Source organism: Nicotiana tomentosiformis, chromosome 3 (genome assembly GCF_000390325.3).
Source record: "Nicotiana tomentosiformis chromosome 3, ASM39032v3, whole genome shotgun sequence".
NCBI lineage: Eukaryota > Viridiplantae > Streptophyta > Magnoliopsida > Solanales > Solanaceae > Nicotiana > Nicotiana tomentosiformis.
In genome coordinates, this window is record NC_090814.1 from 107,476,713 (window position 1) to 107,502,763 (window position 26,051).

General features: G+C 35.6%; 2 protein-coding genes across 2 annotated transcripts; both read left to right on the plus strand.

Annotated features, from left to right (window-relative positions):
* Positions 1–11,824: 11,824 nt before the first annotated feature.
* LOC104102669 (SNF1-related protein kinase regulatory subunit gamma-1) lies at positions 11,825–16,659 on the plus strand. Its single transcript, XM_070197410.1, has 6 exons — positions 11,825–12,143; positions 12,938–13,110; positions 13,334–13,531; positions 13,644–13,919; positions 15,552–15,715; positions 16,142–16,659. Exons 1-6 carry the CDS (start codon positions 11,972–11,974, stop codon positions 16,437–16,439), a joined length of 1,281 nt encoding a protein of 426 aa, XP_070053511.1. The 5' UTR covers positions 11,825–11,971; the 3' UTR covers positions 16,440–16,659.
* Positions 16,660–17,440: 781 nt separating this feature from the next.
* Positions 17,441–20,057, plus strand: LOC104102668 (exocyst complex component EXO70B1). Its single transcript, XM_009610447.4, has one exon. It carries the CDS (start codon positions 17,769–17,771, stop codon positions 19,764–19,766), a length of 1,998 nt encoding a protein of 665 aa, XP_009608742.1. The 5' UTR covers positions 17,441–17,768; the 3' UTR covers positions 19,767–20,057.
* Positions 20,058–26,051: the final 5,994 nt, after the last annotated feature.

The window sequence follows — 26,051 nt, forward strand, 5'->3', positions numbered from 1 at the left end:
AGCCTGAGGCCCTAGAGGCCAATCACACTTGGGACATTGTTGCATTGCCTAGTGGGAAGAAACATATTGGTTGTAAGTGGGTCTATAAGATTAAGTATAGGGACGATGTCACTGTTGAAAGGTATAAATCTAGGCTTGTTATTAGGGGTGACACCCAGGTTGAGGGGTGGACTTTAATGAAACTTTTTTCCCTGTTGTAAAGATGTCCACTGTTAAGTGTCTGGTAGTTGTTGCAGTTAAGAATGGTTGATCTTTTTTTCAATTAGATGTTAACAATGCCTTTTTACATGGTGATTTGGATGAGGAAGTCTATATGAAGCTTCATCCTGGTCTTTCTGTCACTACTGCCCCATCTTCTTCCTCTTCTACATTAGTTTGTCGTTTACAAAAGTCCCTCCATGGCTTGAGACAAGCCTCAAGGCAATGTTATGCTAAGCTTTCTCAAGCTCTCTACTCTAGAGGTTATACTCATTCCCTTAATGATTACTCCTTGTTCATCAAGGGTTCTCCTGGTCATATGATTATCATTGATGCCTATGTTGATGATATAATATTAACTGGGGATGATCTTGCTGAAATTACTGCTTTGAAGTCATTTCTTGATGCCCATCTCAAAATCAAATATCTTGGCACTCTTCATTATTTTTGGGGGATTGAGGTTTCTTCTTTACATGGTGGCGTGCTTCTAAAGCAGAAAAAATTTGTATTTGATCTTTTGAGGGAATTTGATTGTCTAGAGGTTGCTTCTGTTATTTGTCCTTTGGACTTAAACTCCAAACTTAAAGTTGATTGTGGTGATCTATTGGCTCAACCTGAGAGATATAGGAGTCTGGCTGGGAAGTTGTTATTCCTAACCCACAATAGGCCTGATATTTGTTTTAGGGTGCAACATCTTAGTCAGTTTCTTCAATCTCCAAGAGTCACTCATCTGGATGTTGCTTTACATATGTTGAGGTACCTCAAGGGCACACCTTATCTTGGCTTATTCTACTCTAACTCCTCTGATTTCACTATTTCAGCCTATTCAGACAGTGATGGGGCAGCGTGCCCGGATACCAGGCGATTTGTTACTGGATTCTATGTGTTTTTGGGTGATAGCTTAATCTCTTTGAAGTCTAAGAAGCAGCTTGTAGTGTCTCTATCTTCTGTTGAGGCTGAATATAGAGACCTCAGCAAGGTGGTGACTGAATTGACTTGGCTTGCATGAGTTCTAACTGATTTTGGTGTTCAGGTCTCTGATCCTATTTCTGTATTTTGTGACAACCATGCAGTTGTTCATATTGCCAAAAATCGCATTTTCCATGAGCAAAAAAAGCATATTGAGGCTGATTGTTACTTTGTTCGAGGGGAGCTTTCTGATGGTTTTATTCAACTTTCTCATGTTTCCACTTCAAAGAAGCTTGCTGATGTTCTCACAAAACCTTTAACCGGGCTGCTTCATCACCAATTTCTTCGCAAGTTGGAGGTGTTATCCCCCTCCACCTTGGAGGGGGGTGTTGGACTCATGAACTATTTGGCATCTGGGCCCAAAAGGAAAGACTGATCAGAATAGCCTTCTATTTATTTTAGGGATTTTTTCATTCCTATACAATATTTGAAACTTATTTACCAAAATTGTCCTAGTTTTGTATATTACCCGCCATAAACAAGTTTTCCTTACAATTTATATACAACCCATTATTAGTGCCTTAATTTGAGGGATTCAGTTACACCTTTTTTCTCTCCTCTCCTCTTTCCCTATCCTATTTCCATATTAATTACACGTAGTTGGGGATATGCCAATTACTAACGTTCAGAAATTCATAGAATTTCAGAAATTAAAGTGTACCAACAAAAAAATTAGCAAACGTATTTAAGGCTCCATTACGTCACTTTAACAGTTTTTGAATTCTTACCCAAACTGCCCCAACTTCAATATAAGAGGTTCTAGATAAGTTGCATTGTCATACATTTTATGAAAATTGAAGCCTTTTGCACTCTGTCATATGGGACAACAAGGACTTGTATAGATGTCGACTTAATAAATTTTGAAGGTGTTTGACTCTCCACAATTGACATGTATTAAAAGGCTTTGAAGATTTGAATTCGAATTTGGGTTTTCGAAAACCATTATTTATTTGGATTGGGTGTTGTTGCAAACAATTGAAAATATTATTTGGAGTTTATATCTCAATTTTAAGGGTGTTTAGTGAAGATTAGATTTGATTTTGGCTGAATTTCAGATTGAAACTCGAAGAAAGAAGAAGAAGAAGAAGAAGAAAAAGAAGAAGAAGAAGAAGAAGAAGAAGAAGAAGAAGAAGAAGAAGAAGAAGAAGAATTCATGACATATAATATACTTACGAAATTGTAGTAAAGTTATAGTATAATTGTATGTAAATTGTATTTTGTTGTAGTTATATATATTTTTTTATTTGAATATTGTATGAAAGTTAAAAAAATAGTTGTATAATGTATGAATCGTTGTATAAAATTTATATTTAAATTATCAATACTATCTTTTTATATAAAGTTGTTGATATGTATCAAAATTTGTCCAAAGAGTTTACGAGGTTAATAACTATCGTGCGGGGCTACTAAAGTATGCTCCTTCACTTGATTGGTTAACTTACCCAATACACTAATCTATCACAAATTAGCGAAACCTATTTAAATCAGCACTAAAATAGATACATCGTACTTACAATTAATATTATATAATTTGATGGTACAACAACATACAAATTTAAAAATAAATTTCGTAAAAATTTAATATAAATTGATATATCTATAACAACATACATACTAAAAATAAATTTCATACAACTAATTATATAGTATACACTTATTTACAACTTTCATACATTATTTTTACCTAATTAAAATACATCTACAACATCATACAACTTAAATATAATTTTCATACAAATTTTATACAATATGTCTTTTGTATATTTTGTATCTGATTTGTATATATTTTGTATGTGGTGTGTGTTTCTTCCTCTCTAAAATTCCAATCAAAACTTTCTCTCTTAATACAATTTTGATACATATCAATAACTTTATGTAGAAAGATTGTATTGATAAATTAAATATAAATTTAATACAAACGATTCATACATTATACAACTATTTTTCAACTTTCATACAACATTCAAATAAAAAAAATATATAACTACAATATAATACAATTTACATACAATTATACTACAACTTTACTATAATTTCGTAAGTATATTGTATATCGTGTGTTCTTCTTCGTCGTCGTCTTTGAGTTTCAATCTGAAATTCAGTCAAAATCAAGTCTAATCTTCACCAAACACTCACAAAATTGAGATATAAGCTCCAAATAATATTCTCAATTATTTGCAACAACACCCAATCCAAACAAATAATGGTTTTTGAAAACCCAAATTCGAATTCAAAGTTTCAAAGCTTTTTAATGGATGTCAATGGTGGAGAGTCAAATACCTTCAAAATTTATTGATTGACAATTTCAATTTGAACACTAATTGTGCAACATGAAAGAAAATTTCTAAATTAAAACTCTATAGTAAAACGATTGAAATCCATTGATGAATTTCATTAAAAAAAAAATATACAACATAAAAGAGGATAAAAATAGAGGATATTACAGAAAGAAAAATTGGGGAAAGAACAAAGAATGAGAGATTGAGAGACAGAGAGAGACGGAGAAAGAGAGCAGGAGGGAGAGAGAATAAGGATGAGAAATAATAGATTCCTTATTCAATTCCTAATATAAAGGGATACTCATTTAATTTCTAACGTGTATAGAATCGGTAAATTATATATGCTTATGTAATTAAATTGAATCTTGAGTAGGAAGGGTAATAAAGTTTCAAATAGTGTATAGGAAGGTAAAAATCCCTTTATTTTACTTGTAATTGGGCCTATTGTAATTACGGAACTGGCCCATTTATATTTTAGTAGCTAGTTTGTTCTGATTTACATTGTATTGGTCATTTTGTATTTTGGGCCATATATAATAAGAAGGGTCAACCCAGATCGGCCCTGTCGGGGTCATTTTCTCCAAATCAGATCTAGAAAGATCTTTTCTTCTCTCTTCTCTCTCACATAAACCCTAATACAATTTCTCAAATCCCGATCGATTCTCTCATATTTTCAAAAGTTAGATGTTTAACTTGTGGTGGGATATGGTGATATAATGCATAATTGATCAATATAAATGATTTTTTACAATACGAATGTATATAATATAAAATCATTTAAAAATTATTCCAAAGAAAAGCCTTGGTAAGAAACAAATAAAAAAAGAGAAAGACTCCTTAAATATACTCATGTAAACCGGAGAATTATTGTCCCTACTTACTTAGTAATGTTATGAAAATAACTATATTGTGGATGTCCATTTATTACTCCGCTATAGATAATTTTCCTGAAGAAGATTATCCATTTAGTACTCTGTTGAAGTTTATCAACAAGCAGCTGATGCAGGCAGGTTGCAAGCAGCTCAATAAAATGATTTGCACCAGCTTCTTATTAAACAGGCAGGTTGCAAGCAACTCATAGAGACAGCTTACAAGCAGCTAAAGAAAAGCCTTGCAGCTGCTTCCTGAAAAGCCTCGCAGCTGCTTCCTTTCTTCTATAAATAGAGGAGTTTTCAGTTCATTATGTACCTAAGTTTGAAGTTTGAATAATATCTCAATCTCTCTATCTTGTCTTCAATTTATTTACTTTACAGTTTTTATTTTATAACACATTATCAGCACGAGACTCTGCCATCTCGAGCAAACACTTTGAAAGTATCACATGTACGAACTTTCTTTTTCTAAATAATGTCAAATCTTTCTAAACTTGAATTTGTAGCCCTGGATATATCGGGCAAAACCTACATGTCTTGGGTGCTTGATGCCGAAATTTATCTTGATGCGATGGGTCTGGCAGACACCATCAAGGACAAAAATAAGGCGTCAAACCAAGACCGTGCCAAAATAATGATATTCATACGCTATCACCTTGATGAGGGCCTGAAAATGGAATATCTTACTGTTAAAGATCTAGTCATACTGTGGGATAATTTGAAAGATAGATATGACCACTTAAAGATGGTCGTTCTTCTACAGGCACGATATGATTGGACTCATTTAAGGCTACAAGATTTTAAATCTATCAGTGAGTATAATTTCGTTATGTTCAGAATTATTTCCTAATTAAAATTATGTGGTGATAATATTACTGATCATGATATGTTGGAGAAAACTTTCACCACTTTTCATGCCTCGAACATGCTCCTGCGGCAGCAATATCGAGAGATGGGATTCAAAAAGTATTCTGAACTTATCTCACATCTTCTTGTAGCAGAGCAACATAATGGGCTATTAATGAAAAATCATGAAAGCCGACCTACTGGTTCTTGTCCATTCCCTGAAGTGAATGAGGCAAGCTTCCACCAAGCTAAGCGTGGAAGAGGACGTGGCCCCAGTAGTGGTCATGGCCGTGGTCGGGGAAGAAACACTAATCATGGTAATAATAATGCACCAAAGAACCATCCTCACCACCAGCAGTGAAAAAGGAAGGAACAAAAGCATGAAACGGTGCAAGCAGCAAACGCAGAAAATGCATGCTATAGATGTGAAGGAAAAGGGCATTGGTCACGTACATGTCGTACGCCAAAGCACCTGGTTGAGTTGTATCAAGCCTCCCTGAAAAAGACTGAGAAAAATGCTGAAGCAAATTTTATTTCTGAAGATAATTTAGACTTCATGCATTTGGATGTAGCTAATTACTTCGCACTCCCGAAGGAGAAACAAGTCATGTGAGCGGTGATGAATCTGTAAAGATGTAAATATTTTAATTTTTGTTATTTGTAATAGATAGTATGGTTATGTAATAGTTGTACATAAATAAAAGTTATGCTTTGATAATAATGTTTACTGTCATATTTATTTTATTTATGTCATTTTGAAGAATATGGATAATCCTCAAATTATGTTTGGATCAAAGACCAATCATGAAAATATTTGTGTAATTGATAGTGGAACAACTCATGCCATATTCAAAGATCAGAAATACTTTTCTTATTTGTATAAGTAAAAAAGCAAATGTTTCTACAATTTCTGGTAATATAAGTTTGATTGAAGGCTCCGGAAGAGCTATTGTATTTCTGTCTAAGGAAACAAAACGTATTATAGACAATGCATTATTCTCCTCCAAGTCCCGAAGAAACTTGTTGAGTTTTATGGATATCCACCGAAATGGGTATCATGTTGAGATGATAGATGAAATGAATATGGAATATCTTTGTATTACAAAGAATGTTTCTGGCCAGAAGTGCATTGTAGAAAAGTTACCAACTCTATCTTCTGGCCTATACTATTCAAAGATTAGTACAGTTGAAGCACACTCTATCGTAAACCGGAAGTTTACTAATTCAAAAACTTTTATGCTTTGGCATGGCCGTTTGGGCCATCCTGGATCAATAATGATGAGACAAATTACTGAAAATTTAAGTGGGCATCCATTAATAAACCTGAAGATTCTTATAAATGATGAATTTTCTTGTGATGCTTGTTATCAAGACAAAATGATCACTAGACCATCACCAATGAAGGTTGGCATTGAGTTCCCTGCCTTTTTTAAGCGTATACATGGGGATATATGTGGGCCTATTTACCCACCAAGTGGGTTGTTCAGATATTTTATGGTCCTAATAGATGCATCTTCAAGATGGTCCCATGTGTGCCTACTATCATCTCGCAACCTGGCGTTTGCAAAGTTATTAGCCCAAATAATTCGATTAAGGGCACAATTCCCAGATTATCCTATAAAGGCTATTTGCCTTGATAATGCTGAAGAATTCTCATCTCAAGCTTTTGATGATTACTGTCTATCAGTTGGGATAAAAGTTGAACATCCTCTAGCTTATGTTCATACTCAAAATGGCCTTGCAGAGTCATTTATTAAACACCTGCAGTTGATAGCAAGACCACTACTTATAAAAATAAAATTATCCACAACTGTTTGGGGCCATGTTATCTTGCACACAGCATCACTTATCCGTCTCAGACCGATACATTATAATAAATATTCTCCGTCACAATTAGTTTTTGGTCATGAACCAAATATTGCCCATCTACGAATTTTTAGATGTGTTGTATATGTGCCAGTATTACCACCACAGCGCAGTAAGATGGGCCCGCAGAGAAGGTTAGGAATATATGTTGGGTTTGAATCACCCTCTATTATTCGCTACCTTGAACCATTGACGGGAGATTTATTTACTGTTCGATTTGCAGATTGTCGATTTGATGAAATAAATTTCCCACAATTAGGGGGATAGAAAAAGAAAATCAAAAGAGAAATTATGTGAAAAGTTTTATCATTATCTCACTTTGATCCACGTACCCCTATATGTAATCAGGAGGTCCAGAAGATCATCCATTTACAGAATATAGCAAATCAAATGCCAGACACATTTACTGATTTGAAAAGGATAAATAAGTCACATATCCCTGCAGAAAATGTGCCTATCCGAATTGATGTCCCAGCAGGACCATCTACTAGCATGAGAGCTAGTGAACCTAAAGCACGCCTGAAGCGTGGTAGAACTTTGGATTTTAAGGATCGAAATCCTAGAAAAAGAAAATCGGCAAATGATCAAAATGATATTATGAAGGGATCTCCTGAAGAGACCCAAGATCTGATTAGTTCTGAGATTCCTGAAGAAATCAATGAACCTGAAACTCAAGTGAGTGAGGAACTTTTAATAAGTTCTACTGGTGATGGGATTAATTTAAATAGATCTGAAATAGTGGTGGATAATATTTTTGCATATAATATTGCACTTAACATTATGCAAGATAGTGAGAATCTTGAACCCCGATCTGTCAAAGAATGTCGATAAAGATCTGATTGGACAAAATGGCAAGAGTCAATTGAACTGCAATTGAAGTCACTTGCTAAAAGAGAGGTCTTTGGACCAGTAGTCCAAACACCCGCTGGTATAAAGTCAGTTGGTCATAAATGGGTTTTTGTGCGAAAAAGGAATGATAAAAATGAAGTTGAAAGATACAAGGCTCGCCTTGTTGCACGAGGATTTTCACAACGACCTGGAGTCGATTATGAAGAAACATATTCACCTATTATGGATGCCATAACATTTCGATATCTCATCAGTTTAGCCTTATGTGAAAGGCTTGAAATACATCTAATGGATGTGGTTACAGCTTATCTATACGGGTCACTTAAATTTACATGAAAATCCGTGAAGGATTTAAAATGCCTAAAGCATATTCAAAATCTCGGAAAATGTATTCAATCAGATTACAAAGATCTTTGTACGGTTTAAAGCAATCTGGGCGCATGTTGTATAATCGCCTCAGTGAATATTTGCTGAAAGAGGGTTACATAAATGATGTTATTTTTCCATGTATTTTTATAAAGAAAATGACTTCAGAATTTGTTATACTTGCTATTTATGTTGATGACATAAATATTGTTGGAACTCCAGAAAAGCTCCAAAAGGCAATTGAATATCTTAAGAAAGAATTTGAGATGAAAGATCTTGGAAAGACAAAACTTTGTCTTGGTCTGCAAATTGAACATTTAGCAGACGGGATCTTTATCCATCAATCTGCCTATACAGAAATGGTCTTAAAACGCCTTTACATGGATAAAGCGCACCCATTGAGTACACCGATGGTTGTTCGATCACTTGAAGTGAATAAAGATGTGTTCCGACCTCCATAAGAGGATGAGGAACTCCTTGGTCCCGAAGTACCCTATCTCAGTGCAATTGGTGCACTAATGTATCTTGTTAATGCTACAAGGCCTGACATAACATTTTCTGTTAATTTACTAGCAAGATATAGTTATTCTACTGCACGGAGACATTGGAACGGGATTAAGCATATATTGCAATATTTAAAGGGAACTCTTGATATGAGTTTGCTAACAAAGATAGTGCAGATCTTGTTAGTTATGCAGATGCAGGTTATTTATTTGATCCCCATAAAGTTAGATCTCAAATCGGGTACGTGTTTACATGTAGAGGTACTATCATATCATGGCGCTCCACAAAGCAATCTATTGTAGCTACTTCTTCAAATCATGCTGAAATAATAACTATTCATGAAGCAAGTAGGGAATGTGTATGGTTGAGATCAATAATTCATTTTATTCGAGAAAAATGTGGTTTGGAATGTGAGAAAAGATCCACAATTTTATACAAAGACAATGCTGCATGCATAACCCAATTGAATGGAGGATTTATAAAAGGAGATAGAACGAAGCACATTTCACCAAAATTATTTTACACACATGATCTTCAGAAAAATGGTGACATTGATGTGTAACAAATCCGTTCAAGTGATAATCCGGCAGATTTATTCACTAAATCTTTGTCAACTTCAACTTTTGAGAAAATGGTATACAAGATTGGAATGCGGAGACTCAAATATTTGAAACAAGGTTTTCATTAGGAGGAATAAAATACACGATGTACTCTTTTTTCCTTACTAAGGTTTTTTCCCATAGGATTTTTCTTATAAGGTTTTTAATGAGGCATCTAGAAATGCGTATTACTAAATATGTGTACTCTTTTTCCTTCACTAGGATTTTTCCCACTGGATTTTTCCTAATAAGGTTTTAACAAGGCACAATACCTTTTAATGAACAATCAAGGGGGAGTGTTATAAAAATAATTATATTGTGGATGCTCATTTATTACTCCGTTATAGATAATCTTCCTGAAGAAGATTATCTATTTAGTACTCTGTTGAAATTTATCTACAAGCATCTGATGCAGGCAGGTTGCAAGCAGCTCAAAAAAATAATTTGCAGCAGCTTCTTATTAAACAGGCAGGTTGCAAGCAACTTATGCAGACAGCTTACAAGCAGCTAAAGAAAAGCCTTGCAGTTGCTTCCTGAAAAGCCTCGCAACTGCTTCCTTTCTTCTATAAATAGAAGAATTTTCAGTTCATTATATACCTAAGTTTGAAATTTGAATAATATATCAATCTCTCTATACTTGTCTTCGATTTATTTACTTTACGGTTTTATTTTATAACAAGTAACACTTTATTTTATTTTTCAATTATCAATTATGCATTAACATCCACTTTCTAATTCGCTTATTCTCCTTGCTTCAAACATCAAATAAAACATTCAAAAACCAACCAGCTTAAATATGAACTCAAAAATATTCACGTTTTCTGCCCCTTTATTCGCAATACTAATTCTGTCATAACTTAATTACTAGTACTACTTTCGGGGCGGAGTTAATTGATTACGGATTCGGCCGAATCAGTAACTTTAATCTAAACTTTGTATTCTAAAAAAAATTATTAAAAATATATAAATTATTAATTTAAAACCTAATATAAAAGTTAAAATCTTAAACTTATGAACTTCAAATTTTGAATTCGCCTCTTCTCGCTTTCATCAGAGGCGGCTCAACATCATCTGATGCTCAATATATATATATATATATATATATATATTAATGAACACCGTTTTTAAAAAATTAGATAAGTGAGGATGTGAAATTAAAAAAAAATGAGAACTTAGTTTTATAAAGCACATAAAATCAAATGAATTTAACGTTGATTGCATCACAACTGAAATGGAAGAACCCAGAAAACATACTTCCTCCGTCCCAACTTAAGTGTCTCCTTTTTTTTAGTAAGGTCCATTTCTATATTTGGTAACAATTCAACTTTAGATTTTTTTTTTTTACCATTAATGAGATAATTTCTAGCCCACAAATTTCTATGATTTATTTAAGATTACAAGTTTCAAAAGTCTTCCTTTATTTCATAAACTCCATGTCCAGTCAAACACATTCATATAAATTGGGACGGAGAGAGTATAATTTATATAAGGAAAATAAATAATAAGTTAGATTATTAGATATAGTTACGTGACCAACTAATGAATAGAAAAATATAATTAAATAAAAAAATAAAATAAAATTGACAGAAAACTATTTTAGTTATATTAATTAGAGGAAGAAATCGAGTTATTAAAAAATAATATGATAATAAAAAAATAAATTTATTAATAATAAGAGATAATTATATAAATAATATATTAATATATATAAAAAAATAATAATTTTGAGCTCTTAAATTTTTGGGTCTATAGCAAGTGCGGTCCGGCCGCCCCTGGCTTTCATCGTAATTCGTATGCCTGCATGTTTAACTTATTGCGTGAGGTGGATTTTTTGTATCTTTAAAGAGTAAAAGGACAGTTAAGTTGTATGGAAGTATAAAAAGCCACTTGTCACATGTCTTAATCAGTCATGAAAGTCGGCATTGTCCACGTAATGCAAATGCAGCAGCCCCCTGATTTATTACTACTTGTTTGGATTTGGCTCTTCTGCAAAACCGGATAAGTCTTAGCCTTCTAAATCGATTAAAATAATGGTTTCTCTTTTCTGGATAAGAATAACTACCCGAATAGACCGTCGACCCCAATCATCCCACTTTCACCGCGCAGCTTCATTTACACCCGATCCCTCTTCCTACGTATTTGTTTCGTCACAAAATATAATACTCCATTAATTTAAGGTTTTACAAAATTGTGATTAAAAAACATCGACTTAAACTTTTAACCATTGAGTTACTATTACTATTTCTTGTAGCTATATATGAGGATAATTTTAATTTTAATTTTAAATTTTTTGTAGCAACAAATATTTTTACATTTTTAGACAATAAATTTTATTTTAATAATTATGAAAAGGAGAATAATTATGGTCATCAGTTAAGAGTTATATCGGGTCCGTGGACATGCTCCTCAGAATTACCATATCATGATCCACGTGCATTTTCTATTTTTATTGGTACTAAATAGTAATATCGGAAGAGTGACTAGTATTTTATTTAGTGTAATAATTGGATCACTTTCATAGAAAGCAACAAGCATCGAACTCTTGATTTATTCAATCACTTTGGAACAACCAGAGAGAAAGAAAGAGTGAAGTTTGTAGAAAAAAGAAAAAGAGAGAGAAAGCATGGTGATGGAAGAAGGATGTCAAACGCCAAGAAGCCCAGAAGCAAAGGTAGGTATGCAAGTGGAGGATCTATGGGATGTACAAGAACCACAGCTTAGTCCTACTGAGAAGCTCAACGCTTGTTTCGAGAACATTCCTGTTTCTGATTTTCCTCCTGCTCCGTCTAATCAAGGTAAATCTACTACTTGTCCTTGTTTATCATAGGTTTCTTGTTGTTAAAGCAATATGATCGTCGTCTTGGTATCCGCTAATTACTTGTTTTAGATATTAAGAATTTTGATTGTAGCTTGTGGGTGAGATTGATGACCCACAAAGATGTAATTAATCTTTATGTAATAGTAGTTGTTTTATACTCTGCATAAGAAGTGTATCAAAGGCTTGTTTTGTGCGAGCTGGGGTGAATTTAACATTTTAGTCATTCTTAGCTGAAGGAATTTATAGGATTTGTGTCTAATTTTGCTCAATCGACTATAGTTCAAATAAGATCATGCGTACATACTTTATCAAGTGAATCGTAATCACTCTACCCTGAGATCTTATCAGAGTTGAGAAACATGATTCGTTTTGTTCCTTTTTTCTCTTTCTCTCTCTCTGAATTCGATTGATGTTTTCCCTCTCTCCCCTTTTTTATGTTTGCCTAGCAAGAAAATACAAAGTAAGGTACAAAATCTGCGTCATTCAAGTTGGGAGGAGGTTTCGTAGATTTTTTTGGTTGGTTAAGCGTTGGTTATTTTCAGTAGAAAATTATTGAGAAACTGAATCTTAAAAATGAGAGTACTCTTCAGCATACCGAAATCACTTCATTCTTTGCTTGTTGAGTTAAGCGACCTAAGTTGGGATCCTTAAATGTCTACCAGTGAAAAGTTGATCTGTTAGCGGTTCTTTTTGTATAGTGTTTTATGGTTTATTTCTCTTATGGTACTAATAATATCTGGTTGTTGCAATGATTGTTATTCTTATCTGCAGTAATTGAGATAAGATCAGATGCAACTTTGGCCGAAGCTGTTAAGTTACTATCGCGGCACAAAATACTAAGTGCACCTGTTGTGGATGTTGATGCCCCTGAAGATGCTAGTTGGATTGATAGATATATTGGCATCGTGGAATTTGCCGGCATTGTGGTATGGATCCTGCATCAGGTATGCACCCTATACATAAAATCACAATTAAACATGTTTCTTCCCATTCACAACTATGGAATTGATGAACATATGTTGCCTTTAAAAGCTGGGAAAAGGTTAAAAGCAAGTTTTCAAATGGATCAACATCTAATAAATTGTTACAAAGACAGTGGAATTCTTGTTGCACATTGTCCTCCTTTCCAATGAAGATGCTTAAACCAATTTGTCACATACTTTTCAGTCAGAAAAAATGGAGGGAAATTCTGCTTTTGATTCGGTAATCGATGGACCAGATGATACACTCAGCCCTGCATTGGCAGCAGCTGTTAATGGAGTCTCTTCTCCGAGATTCAGAAGTTTGCATCCTGAATCTCCAACTGCGACTTCTGGAAACTTTTTTGAGACATTAACTTCGTCAGATCTCTATAAGAATACAAAGGTTATTTCTTTATACTGAACTAGTTATTTTTCCTTAAACATTTACCGATTTTCCTTTTAGAAAGCTATTCGGGAAATTGTGCTGACTAACACCGTAACATGTGATTACTTAGGTTCGGGACATTTCGGGTTCATTCCGCTGGGCTCCATTTCTGGCTTTGCAGAAATCAAACTCCTTTCTGACGATGCTTCTCTTGCTATCTAAATACAAAATGAAGAGTATTCCTGTGGTTGATTTAGGGGAATGGAAGATTGATAACATCATAACTCAATCTGCTGTTATACACATGCTAGAAGAATGTGCTGGTCTTCATTGGTTCGAGAGCTGGGGTTCTAAGAAATTATATGAACTTGGCCTCCCTTTAATGAAGCCAAGTAGCATCATTCAGGTATGAGCTTTGGAGTTTTTATGCTTCTGCTATTGAGCATGTGGTTTGTTTGTTGTAAGTAACCAAGTAACCGTTCCATATCTATGGACATATATTATTATGTTGTCCTTCTATTTACTATGGTGTTCATCATATTGCAAATCTTGCTAAAAGATGATACTTCAATTTTAAGATTCCTTGTGTTTATTTCTTCATCATATGCTTCGGTACGCGAAATTGAGTGCTTGAAGTTAGTATGCCAGCCCTTGTGCATATTTGCTGCAAGTCTGCAACTGGTTACCTGATTGACTGATTTTGTATGTTTTCTTTGTGCTTTTGTAAGTGCTCCATTTTGTTCTGTTTTATTTTCTTCTTTCGTGTGCCCCCTACTTTGGCTGCACGGTTGATGATCCACTTACAATCACGTGGTTGGTAGTTGGTTTGTTTTTGTAAATATTTTCTTTTTGTGCATTATGATCAAGCAGGTCAATGCAAGAGTTTAAAGAAAAGATATCTACACTTTACACATATTGGCTGAATAGCATATGACACTTAGAAGCTATCAATTGTTACCTTCAACAAGTTCAGTTTCTGCTGTCACGAAGCAACAAAGGATATAATTGCTTGAGTAGCTTGATCTTCTGCTATATTGTTGCTAGAATAACTTTAAGTGTTACATATAGAAATCACCCTATAATAGAGCACAGTTTTGTTTCCATTACATAGAAAAATAAACCTGAGGTCTCAAAAGCTCAAATTCAAGCAGAACCTGAGCTCATTGCAGATAATTTATTTTCCAGCTTTTGTTCTCTTCCTTCGTATAATAGCTCGTATTGTGCAATTTCCCGTCCGCAAATTTAATCTACCTGTTCATTTTCTGTCAGATTACCTATATGAGCTGGCAGGACTCTGTAAGTGATAAAATTAGAGTGTATGTCTTCAGCCACAGGTCTTCTGTTGATCCCAACACCATACAACTTCGTCTTGGTTACATTTTTTCACATCACCTTTTCTTTTAGGAACTGTCTCAATTTGGGGAATTCGTTGGCATACAAGCTGCTAAGTGCCAAGCATCTCATTTGTTTTTTTCTAGCACTTTTTCAACCTTTGCAGTTGGTCTTCCAAGTCCATTATTCTCTTAAGATTCTACTAATTTTTGTTGTTGATATATCTTTAAATTGCAGTAATCAAGAAACTATGATCACTGATTAAAAAAAAGAAAACCATTTATCTTTAGCTTCTTTAGGTTGATCTAGGTTGGCAAAGCAATGGGACAAACTATTTGTATGAGTAACACATTCCTTAGATGGCCTTGTCATTTTATCAATTAAGTGTTATATCCGTGGACAATTAATCCCGGAGATAGCATTTGGTTTTAGAAAGAGTGAGTAGTAACAGTGCCCAAAAGCTTAAGAATCCTATGAACCAGAGATTTCGATATTAGCTTGGGCGAGTTACTTTAACATGCAATGAACATCCATGTCATTAGCACCCAACCAGCAACTTGAAAGAGATGCTATGTTTTAATGCTTATTATTTTTTCATTCTTTTCAAGTCAAAAACGCGTACCAATTCTACAGGCAAGTTTTTCTTTGACACATCTGCGTGGTGCATTTTATAACTTGCTAACTGTATCTTTGTTCTCTTTTCCAGGTGAATGAGGATGAACCAGTGCTGCAGGCATTCAAGCTGATGAGACAGAAGGGAGTTGGAGGAGTCCCTGTGGTCGAAAGTGGTGGAAGGAAAGCTATTGGTAATATAAGCATCAGAGATATTCAGTTCCTTCTCATTGCTCCTGAAATCTACAAGGACTACAGGTTTGCTTTGACCTTCATACATTTACATGTTCCATAACGACTAAAGAGAAAACATATAGCTAGCAGTATAATTTCAAGGTTGTCACATGCAAAAGCAGAAGTACTATATACTTTTCTAGACATGGGACATCATAAATGCTAGCTGTGAATATGTTTTAAATAGCATATTTTCCTCTTAAGCGTCCAAACAGTTTTGAGCCCTCCGTTTTATCTTTGATTGTTCTTTTTATTGAATCTGAACCATTCATTTTGCATTGATTTCTTTGTAATTCACACTAAAGCACATCCTATTATGACATTCATTGGATCACACATCATATGGAGATCAAATAATGCGCTGGCTATCAACTGCCAAGAAATACAAGTGCCAGGAGTGCAAATAATGACAAAATCATCCTCATTCTCTAATTGGTTATCGCTCTGCAGATCTATAACAGCAAAGAACTTCCTGACATCAGTTCAAAGCTATCTGGAGAAGCATGAGAAGCACTCCCCATATTTAAGTAGCATGGTTACTTGCAGAAGAGATAACAGCCTTAAAGAAGTTATCATGAAGCTGGACTCAATGAAGATACACAGGATCTACGTCGTCGATGACAAGGGAAATCTTGAGGGGGTAATCACTCTTAGAGACATAATCTCAAAGCTAGTTCACGAACCTCGTGGTTACTTTGGTGATTTCTTTGATGGTGTTTTGCCATTGCCAGCAAATAGCAGGGTCTAAGTCGTAATAATAACTTTAAGAACTTATGCTGATCTTTTACTTCTCTAGTGAACTGAATAATTCTAATATGTGTGGAGTCTGTTTAAATTTTGGTTTTCTTTCAAGGTGAGTTTCTTGTAATTTTGGGTTGTTTCTTACAAGTGGATTCCTTTCTCTTGTACACAAGACCCTTCTTGGTGCTGTAGAAATTGAAAGAAATGCAAAGGCTTTTTTTCTACTCTATCCTGTCTTTCAATGTTTGGTGTGACTTAAGCTATTATGCAGAATTTTGTATAGCAAAGCACCATATATATATATATGAGTATCCCCTTTGAGTACTCGAGTGAAAGGGTCCGAGCCATAGGAAAATATACAGTTTCTCCCGCAATATATCTAGTTTATTCTGAAGCAGTATTTCTCGAAGTAGCATTCCTATAAGTTGAGTTGAGGATGAAGCCCTTACTAGTTTATCCCGACGAGGGTTTATGAATCACTCAAATGAGCCGCATCTACCTTTCTTAATCCAATTAACCTGAAATTGAGATGCAATTAATAACTTCAATACTCTTCTTGCAACTTTACGACCTTCAATTTGATGGGACAGAGGATCATTTGATGTACTCGCCAAATCTATTTGTATATGTATTTATTCTTTGAATTTGAGGTTTCAAAATGAATTCACCAAAATTCTTTTCATCAACAGCATTGGTGTACGAAACTGATTCGGATCATTAAATAAGTGTGGATTATGAGATAATCAATTAGTTGCCTCATTGGTTGGATAAGTGTGAACCTTATCTAGAGAATAAATTTTCACATGTGCCAACCAAACACTAATCGTGATCCACTTAGCTGACTTGATTAAAAATAATTAAATTATACGAACTAATTAAAATTATATATCCTGACGTAACGTATAACGCAATTATTAGTACTATAGCACAAAAGCTTATAAAAAATTTAAAAAAAAAAAAAAAGAAAGAAAGAAGAAAAGGTCGTATACCGTATTCTCTTTTATCATGATGGAAGTTGGAAGGACGAAGGCAATAGCCCCAACCCAAGTCTAACGAAACAACCCGCACGCCCGCAGCTGCAGAAATGGACGCAACAATCGACGTTTGAATTTTCCTAAATTCCAACTCCCAAAACCCACCAAACAATTCCAGTCCTCTTTCTCCCTTCTTTCCCATTGAGGACCCATTTTCCTTCCCCATTTCTCCCAAACCCTAATTTCAAAACCCCCCAAATTTCTATACAATATATATATCAATTCAATTCAATCCCCACACATATAGAATATACAGCCAGGTTGAAAGAGAAAGGAAGGAAAATATAGAGAGAGAAGGGTTGATGGCGGCGACTATAGAAGGACAAGATAGGGTTCTTGCTGCAGCTCAACAGATCGTCAAGAGTCTCAACACTTCCACAAATGTTGACACTGATGATATGCTTATGATCTTATCTACCTTCGATAATCGCCTCTCTAAGCTCTCCAATTTCATGACTTCTTCATCTTCCTCCACTCCTAACTCCGCCAAAGCTGCCGCTGCCGCTGCCGGAGGCGATGATTCCTTTGTGGATCCTCGATTCGAAGCTGCCGAGCAACTTATCCTTCATTGGAACTCCCCTCCCAACGCCGATCCTGATTCTACCTTGGATTACCTCGCCGCCGTTGACGAGATTATTCAGATGACCGACGATCTGAATCTTCAGCCGGAAAATGATCTCGTCATGGACCGAGCTGAGGCTGCTCTTCAACATGCCATGGCTCATTTAGAAGATGAGTTTCGCCATATTCTCATTGGCAATACGGTTCCCTTCGATGCTGGCCGCCTCCACGAGTCCTCCTTCATTCGCCGTTGTTCCATTTCTTCATCTGCTGTCGAAATCCCTGATTTTGAAACCGGCACTTCCTCCGAGGATCAGGAGGATGTTAGCAGTGGAAGGTACAATCATGTCAAAGGGAAGAGCCTTGGAGGAGATGAATTCTCCCTTGATTTGGTATATCCGGATGCTATTATTGATCTGAGAGAGATTGCTAACCGTATGATTCGATCCGGATATGAAAAGGAATGTTGTCAAGTATACTCTAGTGTTCGTAGAGAGGTGCTTGATGAGTGTCTAGCAATTCTTGGCATTGAGAAACTGAGCATTGAGGAGGTCCATAGGATTGAATGGCAGTCGCTGGACGAGAAAATGAAGAAATGGATTTATGCTGTAAAAGTTCTGGTGAGAATCCTTTTATCTGCTGAAAAGAGCTTGTGTGAACAGATTTTTGTAGGCTCAGAGTTGATTAAAGAAGTGTGCTTTATGGAAACTGCAAAGGGCTGTGTGATGCAGCTCTTGAATTTTGGTGAAGCTGTGGCGATAGGGCGAAGGTCGTCTGAGAAGTTGTTTAGGATTCTGGATATGTATGATGCCCTCGCAGATGTTTTGTCTGACATAGACTTGCTTTTTAACGATGAATCTGGTGAAATGGTGTGTAGTGAGGCAAAAGGGGTGTTAGATGGCCTAGGAGAAGCAGCTATTGGGACGTTTGTGGAGTTTGAGAATGCAGTTCAGCGGGAGGCTTCAAAGAAACCAACACAAGGAGGTGAAATCCACCCATTGACTCGTTATGTTATGAATTATGTGAAATTGTTGGTTGATTATAGTGATACATTGAATGGACTTTTAGAGAAGGTAGAGAGTGAATGTGAACCTGACAGTTCGCGGATTGATAATGGTGATAATTTGGAGTTTGAGAATGTCCCACCACTTGGGAGGCGGTTGATGTTACTGATCAAGTCTTTGGAAGCTAATCTTGAAGGGAAGTCGAGAATGTATGAAGATAGTGGAATGCAATATATATTTTTGATGAATAATGTACATTACATAGTTCAGAAAGTGAAAGATTCGGAGCTTCAAAAACTTTTAGGTGATCAGTGGGTCAGAAAGCGAAGGGGTCAAATTCGACAACATGCTACAGGTTATCTTAGAGCTTCGTGGAGCAAGGTTCTATCTTGTTTGAAGGATGAAGGGCTTGGTGGAAGCTCAAGCAATGCCTCAAAGACAGTCCTCAAGGAGAGGTTTAAGAACTTCAACGTATGTTTTGAAGAAATTTATAGAATCCAAACGGGTTGGAAAGTCCCAGATGCTCAACTGCGCGAAGAACTGAGAATTTCTATTTCTGAAAAAGTGCTACCTGCATATCGGTCTTTTTTGGGGAGGTTTGGGGGTCATTTAGAGAGTGGAAGAAATGCGGGGAAGTACATAAAGTATACTTTAGAGGACTTAGAGGGTTACTTGTTGGATCTATTTGAAGGAACACCTCTTGTTTTGCACCATATGAAAAGAAAAGGCACGTAGAGTGCAGGTCTTTGGAGACAGGTATGCCTACTTTCTAAGGACTAGCATGTCTAGAGTATAGGCTGCAGATGTTCTGTTTCTTTGTTGACCTGAAAGTGTTAAAAACAATTTCAATGAGACTGGCTATACTCTTGTTCACCTACTGTAATAACTCTGTGAGATGTATATGTATTATATGTGAGATCTGGTGATACAATGGTCTATGATTGAGCTCTTCAGAGTTCAGACCATAATTTCATCATATGGATACGATACTTGGTAAGCTAATCATTATAGTTTCCTTGTCCTGCTTATGGTTTGCAATTTACTGCTGACTTGTTGTATCCCAAGGACGCAAAGTGACTTTGTATCTGGAGATGTTATTTTGTGTTCTTGTTTAAAAGGAAAACACGGAAAATATTATTCGTCTGGAGCTGCTTTCCTTTTACTCCCAAATGAAACAGTTTCAGTGTTTTGGGTGTGTGTATATCTATAACTCACTTTCTTATTTTTACACACTTTCTTATCTATTATAAGTGGCATTTCGGTATATGGTCCTGTTTGAAGTTGCTGCTTGTGAGTAGTGCCTATATTATCCAGTATTAGTATGTGACTAGGCATCTCTACCTTCTCAAGGTAGGGTAAGGTGTGCGTACACACTACTCTCCCCAAGACCCCACTTGTGGAATTACATTGGGTTTTTTGTTGTTGTTGGGTATGTGAAGCTACGGGGATATCTAAAGGCCTCTCACAGTATTTGCGCATGAATTCGCATTGTGCTTATCTTTTCCTTCTATTTATCTCTTTTCTCTTTCCAAATGAATCATTTGGCTGCCAACTAAGCAGATACTGTAGGAGGATACATAATTCCAAATCTTATTATCTTACCTGCTATGAGTTATGTCTAGTGACATTGATCCTAGTTTTTGCCCCTTCCTTTGTTCTTTGCTTTTGTTTTATTGTGACAAGTCACACAAGGCAAACTTAACTGCAAGCCTACCAAAGTAGGCTTCGATAGATAGCTAATCAGGAATTCCAGTAGTGAGTAAAATATTTTAGGCTTCGCAAATGTCTGCTATGCTGCTGTTTTCTTAAATGATAATTGCAGTGTCCTTCCATCGGGGTACTTGCTACTTCCCACCAACATAGGTATTGGGAACTCTCCTCACCAAAGATTAGACAAATTGGAAGAAATCACCTAACATTTTTTTTCTCTGTTGGGATTTGAATCTTGGTCTCCAAGGTTTCATCCCACTTCATTGACCGTAAGTCACACCCTAGGTTGTGCTAGGTAGGTATGTCGATTTTCCTTAAACATTATAATCTTGTTTGACTAAGGGGTTGCTTTTTAACTTCCCATAGGTTATTGATTTTCTCTTGTTGCTCTGAACTTCTCTTATTAACTGAAGCTCCAAGTGCACTTTGACTTCACTATACACTTTCCTAAATATGCATTGTAGTTTGAAATTTCAGAATTTTCTGGTTTCACGTCCAACCAAGAGAGATCTCACAGTAAGGACTTGCAACTATTTGGAGTAATCACTGGTATAGTACTATAGCGCGTCAGCTAATATTTGTGGTTATCACTTTCTTCTACGAGTCAGCTTTATCATAATTATATCTTCGGTGCCCATTGTGATGCTTTATGTTCTTCACCCCATATCAGCAGTGTTTTCCCCCTTTTGATAAGTCAGAAAGAAACTTTATTCCAACTGAAAACGGCAACGAGGCTTTAGAAGTGCACGCAGGAAAAACTCAGGTACCCTTACCATTTAAACATCCAAAGACCTGAGGACATAGCGTGAATTTAAATCATTACATCCAGGGAAAAAGCCAATGCTGACTCGTGGGCGGGGGTTTTTACTGTATCAAAAAGTTTGTGTGGTCCATCTGATTTGCATCGAATTACCTCTGCTTTCTCACGAACCAGATTATTCAAAAACACAAGCTGGAATTGTATACTTGAAGTTCACTGTCTTAATTTTTTTTTAAAAAAAACTTTACGTCAACTGTCTTCTTTCCCTTTCGTCTTCTTGCCAGCTCCAAAGCAGTTCCTTGACTGTCTGTGGTATCACCTATCTTAAGCCATACAAACAGAACAATTCTTCTTCTTCACCTGACAGTGTGAAGTAGATGATTCATCTCTACACTACTTTTTGCTACATGTAACACCTATGCAAATAACCATGCTTGTTTCTGGTGATTAGTATGTTGAATAGACCTCATGAGCGGCAAACCAACAAAAAACTAGCTTCTTCCTTTTTTTGGGTGGGGTGGGGGGGTGGTGTGGTGTGGTTGAGTGGCCTCCATATTTCAGATTATTCTCCCAGGCCACTGTATGGGATGTGTTATGTGGCTAGCAATTTATGGCCAGATTCTACAGAGTACTCTCCATCTTTTTCTTTTTTGGAATGACAGTGGTGTCCAGACCATCTTGCACACACCTCGACTATTACACGGGGTAACTGCTACCTCCAGCCAACACATGTATCGGGTGACTTTGCCCACCAAGGCTTATGCTCCATACTTAAGTTACCTCCATTTCATTGAATCTGGCACCACTATCGAGCCTCTTTTTATAGTGTGTATAGCAATTCTGCCAATGCAGTACGAATTATCTTAACCCATTTTGATCTTTTTTGAAGTTTAGTCATATTGTCAATTTCCCACTCTTTATAATTCCTCATGAAGGATTACACCCAACCATTTTCTAATCAATCACTTTAGCATAAGATGAATTTTCTTCTTTTCATTGTTTCCTTCCCCATGCCACCATCTCTTTTTATTTTTTTTCACTCTAGTCCATCTTATCTTTTTGTTCCTTCCTTCCCACAAAGAAATCATTCTTGAGTTCATTCAATTGTTCTTCCGCTTCTAATGGATTGGGAATTAATGACATTAGATATGGTGGAATGCCATCCAAGACTGAGTTCATACTGTCAATCTACCTTCAAAGGAGAAGTATTGTGTCATTCGACGAGTCAATTTCTTTTGACACTTCCCAATCACACTTCTAGTTTGACATCGAATGATCTCTTGATGAGTAATATCTAGGATTTTGCTTTGGCGTGTTTACTGTTGGGACTTGGTAAAACTTCGAGTTGTCTCAGCTCTAGTTGGTATTAGGTCTTCGTTTTATAGCAATGCTGGTGGCTGTAGGCATTTCTTAGCTTCGACTGCAATAACTGCTTTTTCTTTTTCTCCCTGAATCTTGATAATGAACATTTTATCCACCTAACTGAGCTCAGAATTCAAATTGCATCATCTGACGTCTTACTGGAATGATAGACCATGCAATAGTAGAAGAATTATATCTATGGGATGACCCTAACACAGGATCCACTTATTTTCTAACTTGAGCTTGCATACACTTGAGTGCAATCGCATTCTCAGATAATTTCAACTGTAGATGTAATTCTTGCTGCAAGTACGTTATATTTTAAGTTTTGAAAATTTTTGGCATGTGTTGCATTATGTGCTTGTTATGAGGGTCTTTTTATGCTTTCTAGATTATGTTCATGGTTTTGTATCTGCATAGAAATACATCAGAGAGATAAAGGAAGGTGTCATTGCAGCTTTAAAATATCCTGAATGGCGCTCTTATTCCTTCAGTGGCAAGCCTAGATTATTTTCTTGTTTCAGGTTCAGGGTATGAGGTGCATTTAGGTCTTTATTCTGAAGATATAGAGATCTTCTGCATTATGCAAGGTGTCTATATTTTTTTTTTTGGGGCCCTTCGTTACTCTTGGAGGCAGGGGCGGAGCTAGAGTACCGGGAGCGGGTTCGGCCGAACCCAGTAGCTTTGATTCAAACCTTGTATTTGTCTTTAAAAATATATTGAATATGTACAAATTATTAATTTAGAACTCAGTAACTTAAAAGGACCATAAGATTGAAATACTAGCTCCGCCTCTGCTTGGAGGGGGCTAGAAATGAGGTTCATCACGAAAGGCACATTGCTAGTTAATGATTGGTAATTGCAGTTATTTTTTGCTTCTTTTTCGGATTATTGAGGAAGGGGATGAGGTGAGTAGATGCTTATTAGTTTGGTTCCAAATGCAATAATCTTCTGGTAATCTTGATTCTGACTCTAGCTAACTTTTTGGCTGAGTTTTCAGTTGTTAGTGACTTGAGTTCAGTGAGTTTTGCTTTTTTTCATTTTTGATACCCTGATGGCAGAATTCTAGTGTGGGTCGATTCAGGTTCAAATTTCAATGGAGACTATGTTATTTCTTCTTGTGGACGGATTTACTGTGGTACTTGTGCTGGTGGGAGGTAGCAAGTAATCGGGTGGAATTAGTCGAGTTGCCTCAAAATGGTTTGGACACTTCTCTTATTTTTTGAAAAAAAGGATTTGGAAGGCGAGAAATATTAGTTTCAAGAAAAGGTTGAATAGTATGTGTTTAGTAGCACTTGAACCTGGTAAGTGTTGATGATGTTTAACTAAGGAGTGTAAGATGTTAATTTGAGTTGTTTATTATATTAGTTGTAGTAAATAAATATTTAATCAATAGCTTAGACAGAAACCACCAAAGTTTAAAATCTGTAATTCAAAATAGGTTAAAATACTTGAAAAATATATAACTTTTATTAATAGAATAGTGTCAATTATTTTGAAACATCTCAAAATAAAAAGAATTGTATGAAGTAAAAAAGGTAGAGAATTATTAGTCTTTGCTTTTGATGATTAAAAGCTTTGCGCTAAAAGTAAAATTGTCGCATCTTGTAGTATAACTTTTATATGGATATCTTTTAAATAAAGTTCTCACGATTCTCACATTTACATGAATTCTAGGATCTCAATACTCGAAAGAATTCACTGTTATATCCTGGCGAAGTTGCTCTACCTGTCAAATGAAAATCCTTCGTGAAGTTTGGTAGCAGTTGGCTGCTTTGGACCAAAAGCATGAAAACAGAGGGAGAAGTAAATCATAATATTGAATCAAATTTTACAAACTACGAGAGAAAGGTGTAATGTTCAATATGCTTTCGTTTTCCTTTCTCCTCAGGTTGGGTTTTTCCCGGTCCTTAAATAATACATATTAGGCGTTCAAATTTAGGTATTGTTAACACATGTTTTGTCCTACTTATGTCTCAAATCAAATAAGAAGAAAGAATTGGTAATCAAAAGTTATACTGGCAGTGTGCAGAGTACCTTGTGTTAATAATGTAGAATTTCATGCCTATACCATTTTCCAATAAAAAGAGGCAAATGATCCTTTAGTGCATTAGATTTCCGTTCATATTATGTGATGTGATGAGATGAGATGCACCAATCAAATGATCTATCTTTTTTAGAGAAGTATTAACCTAAATAGCTGTCCATCCTATCTGTCAAATTAAAAATAATCGGCAAATATATAATATGCGTATAATCATGTATACTCAATGCATTATTTATAGAGAAATTTCACAAACCACTATTGTTTAGTGGTTATTAGCAAGTTGTAGCTATCATTTACTATATTACTTCCTATAGCTATGTTTTCAGTTTTTATAGAGTGTATTCGATGTATTTAAGCTACTGTATTCATGAATACAGTAGCAAAACTCAGTGTGAAACAGGGGAGTCCAGCTAAGCAATTATTGTATTCGACTGTATTCGCGAGCTGTATTCGCGAATACAGTAACGTAAATTGCGTAAATCGTGGTCTATTCAGCTGGTTTAAAACGGTAAGTGAATCAATTAACACAATAGACTCCTAATATAACTCAACTAACTCAATTATATCACCTAGAATCTGTATTTCATGACGAATCTGTAGAATATTTTTCCCAGCCAAAAAATACAACAAAACAGAGCAATCTCAAGATTTTCAATTCTTCATTTTTCAGTTGCTATCGTTCGTGGAAGTTCTGTTTTCAACCAATAAAATTCGAGATTCATATCACCCAGAATCTGTATTTCATGACGAATCTGTAGAATATTTTTCCCAGCCGAAAAATACAACAAAACAGAGCAATCTCAAGATTTTCAATCCTTCCTTTTTCTATTGCTATCGTTCGTGGAAGTTCTGTTTTCAACCAATAAAATTCGAGATTCATACAATTATATACAGAAATCGGTATAATTCGATTTTACATATAGCAAGTTTAACTGTGCTACTGCGTCATTCTGGCAAGTGGAACAATGAGAGTAACTATGTCGATTATTTGATTGAGAGGATACTGATAAAGGAGTATACGTCGTACAATGATTTGGTTGCTTCAATTTCGAAGCAACTCGACATAGATTTGTGCTCAAAGTCAATTAAAATTGAATACAAAGTAGATGAAAATTGCACGCCAATGGAAATACATAACGAC

Excerpts from the sequence above, each read along its gene's own strand:
- LOC104102669 (XM_070197410.1), top strand. The coding sequence starts at position 11,972 with ATGGTGATGGAAGAAGGATGTCAAACGCCAAGAAGCCCAGAAGCAAAG. Across the intron at positions 13,111-13,333 it reads TGGTATGGATCCTGCATCAG|TCAGAAAAAATGGAGGGAAA; the intron begins GTATGCACCCTA and ends CATACTTTTCAG. Across the intron at positions 13,920-15,551 it reads AGCCAAGTAGCATCATTCAG|GTGAATGAGGATGAACCAGT; the intron begins GTATGAGCTTTG and ends TCTCTTTTCCAG.
- LOC104102668 (XM_009610447.4), top strand. The coding sequence starts at position 17,769 with ATGGCGGCGACTATAGAAGGACAAGATAGGGTTCTTGCTGCAGCTCAA.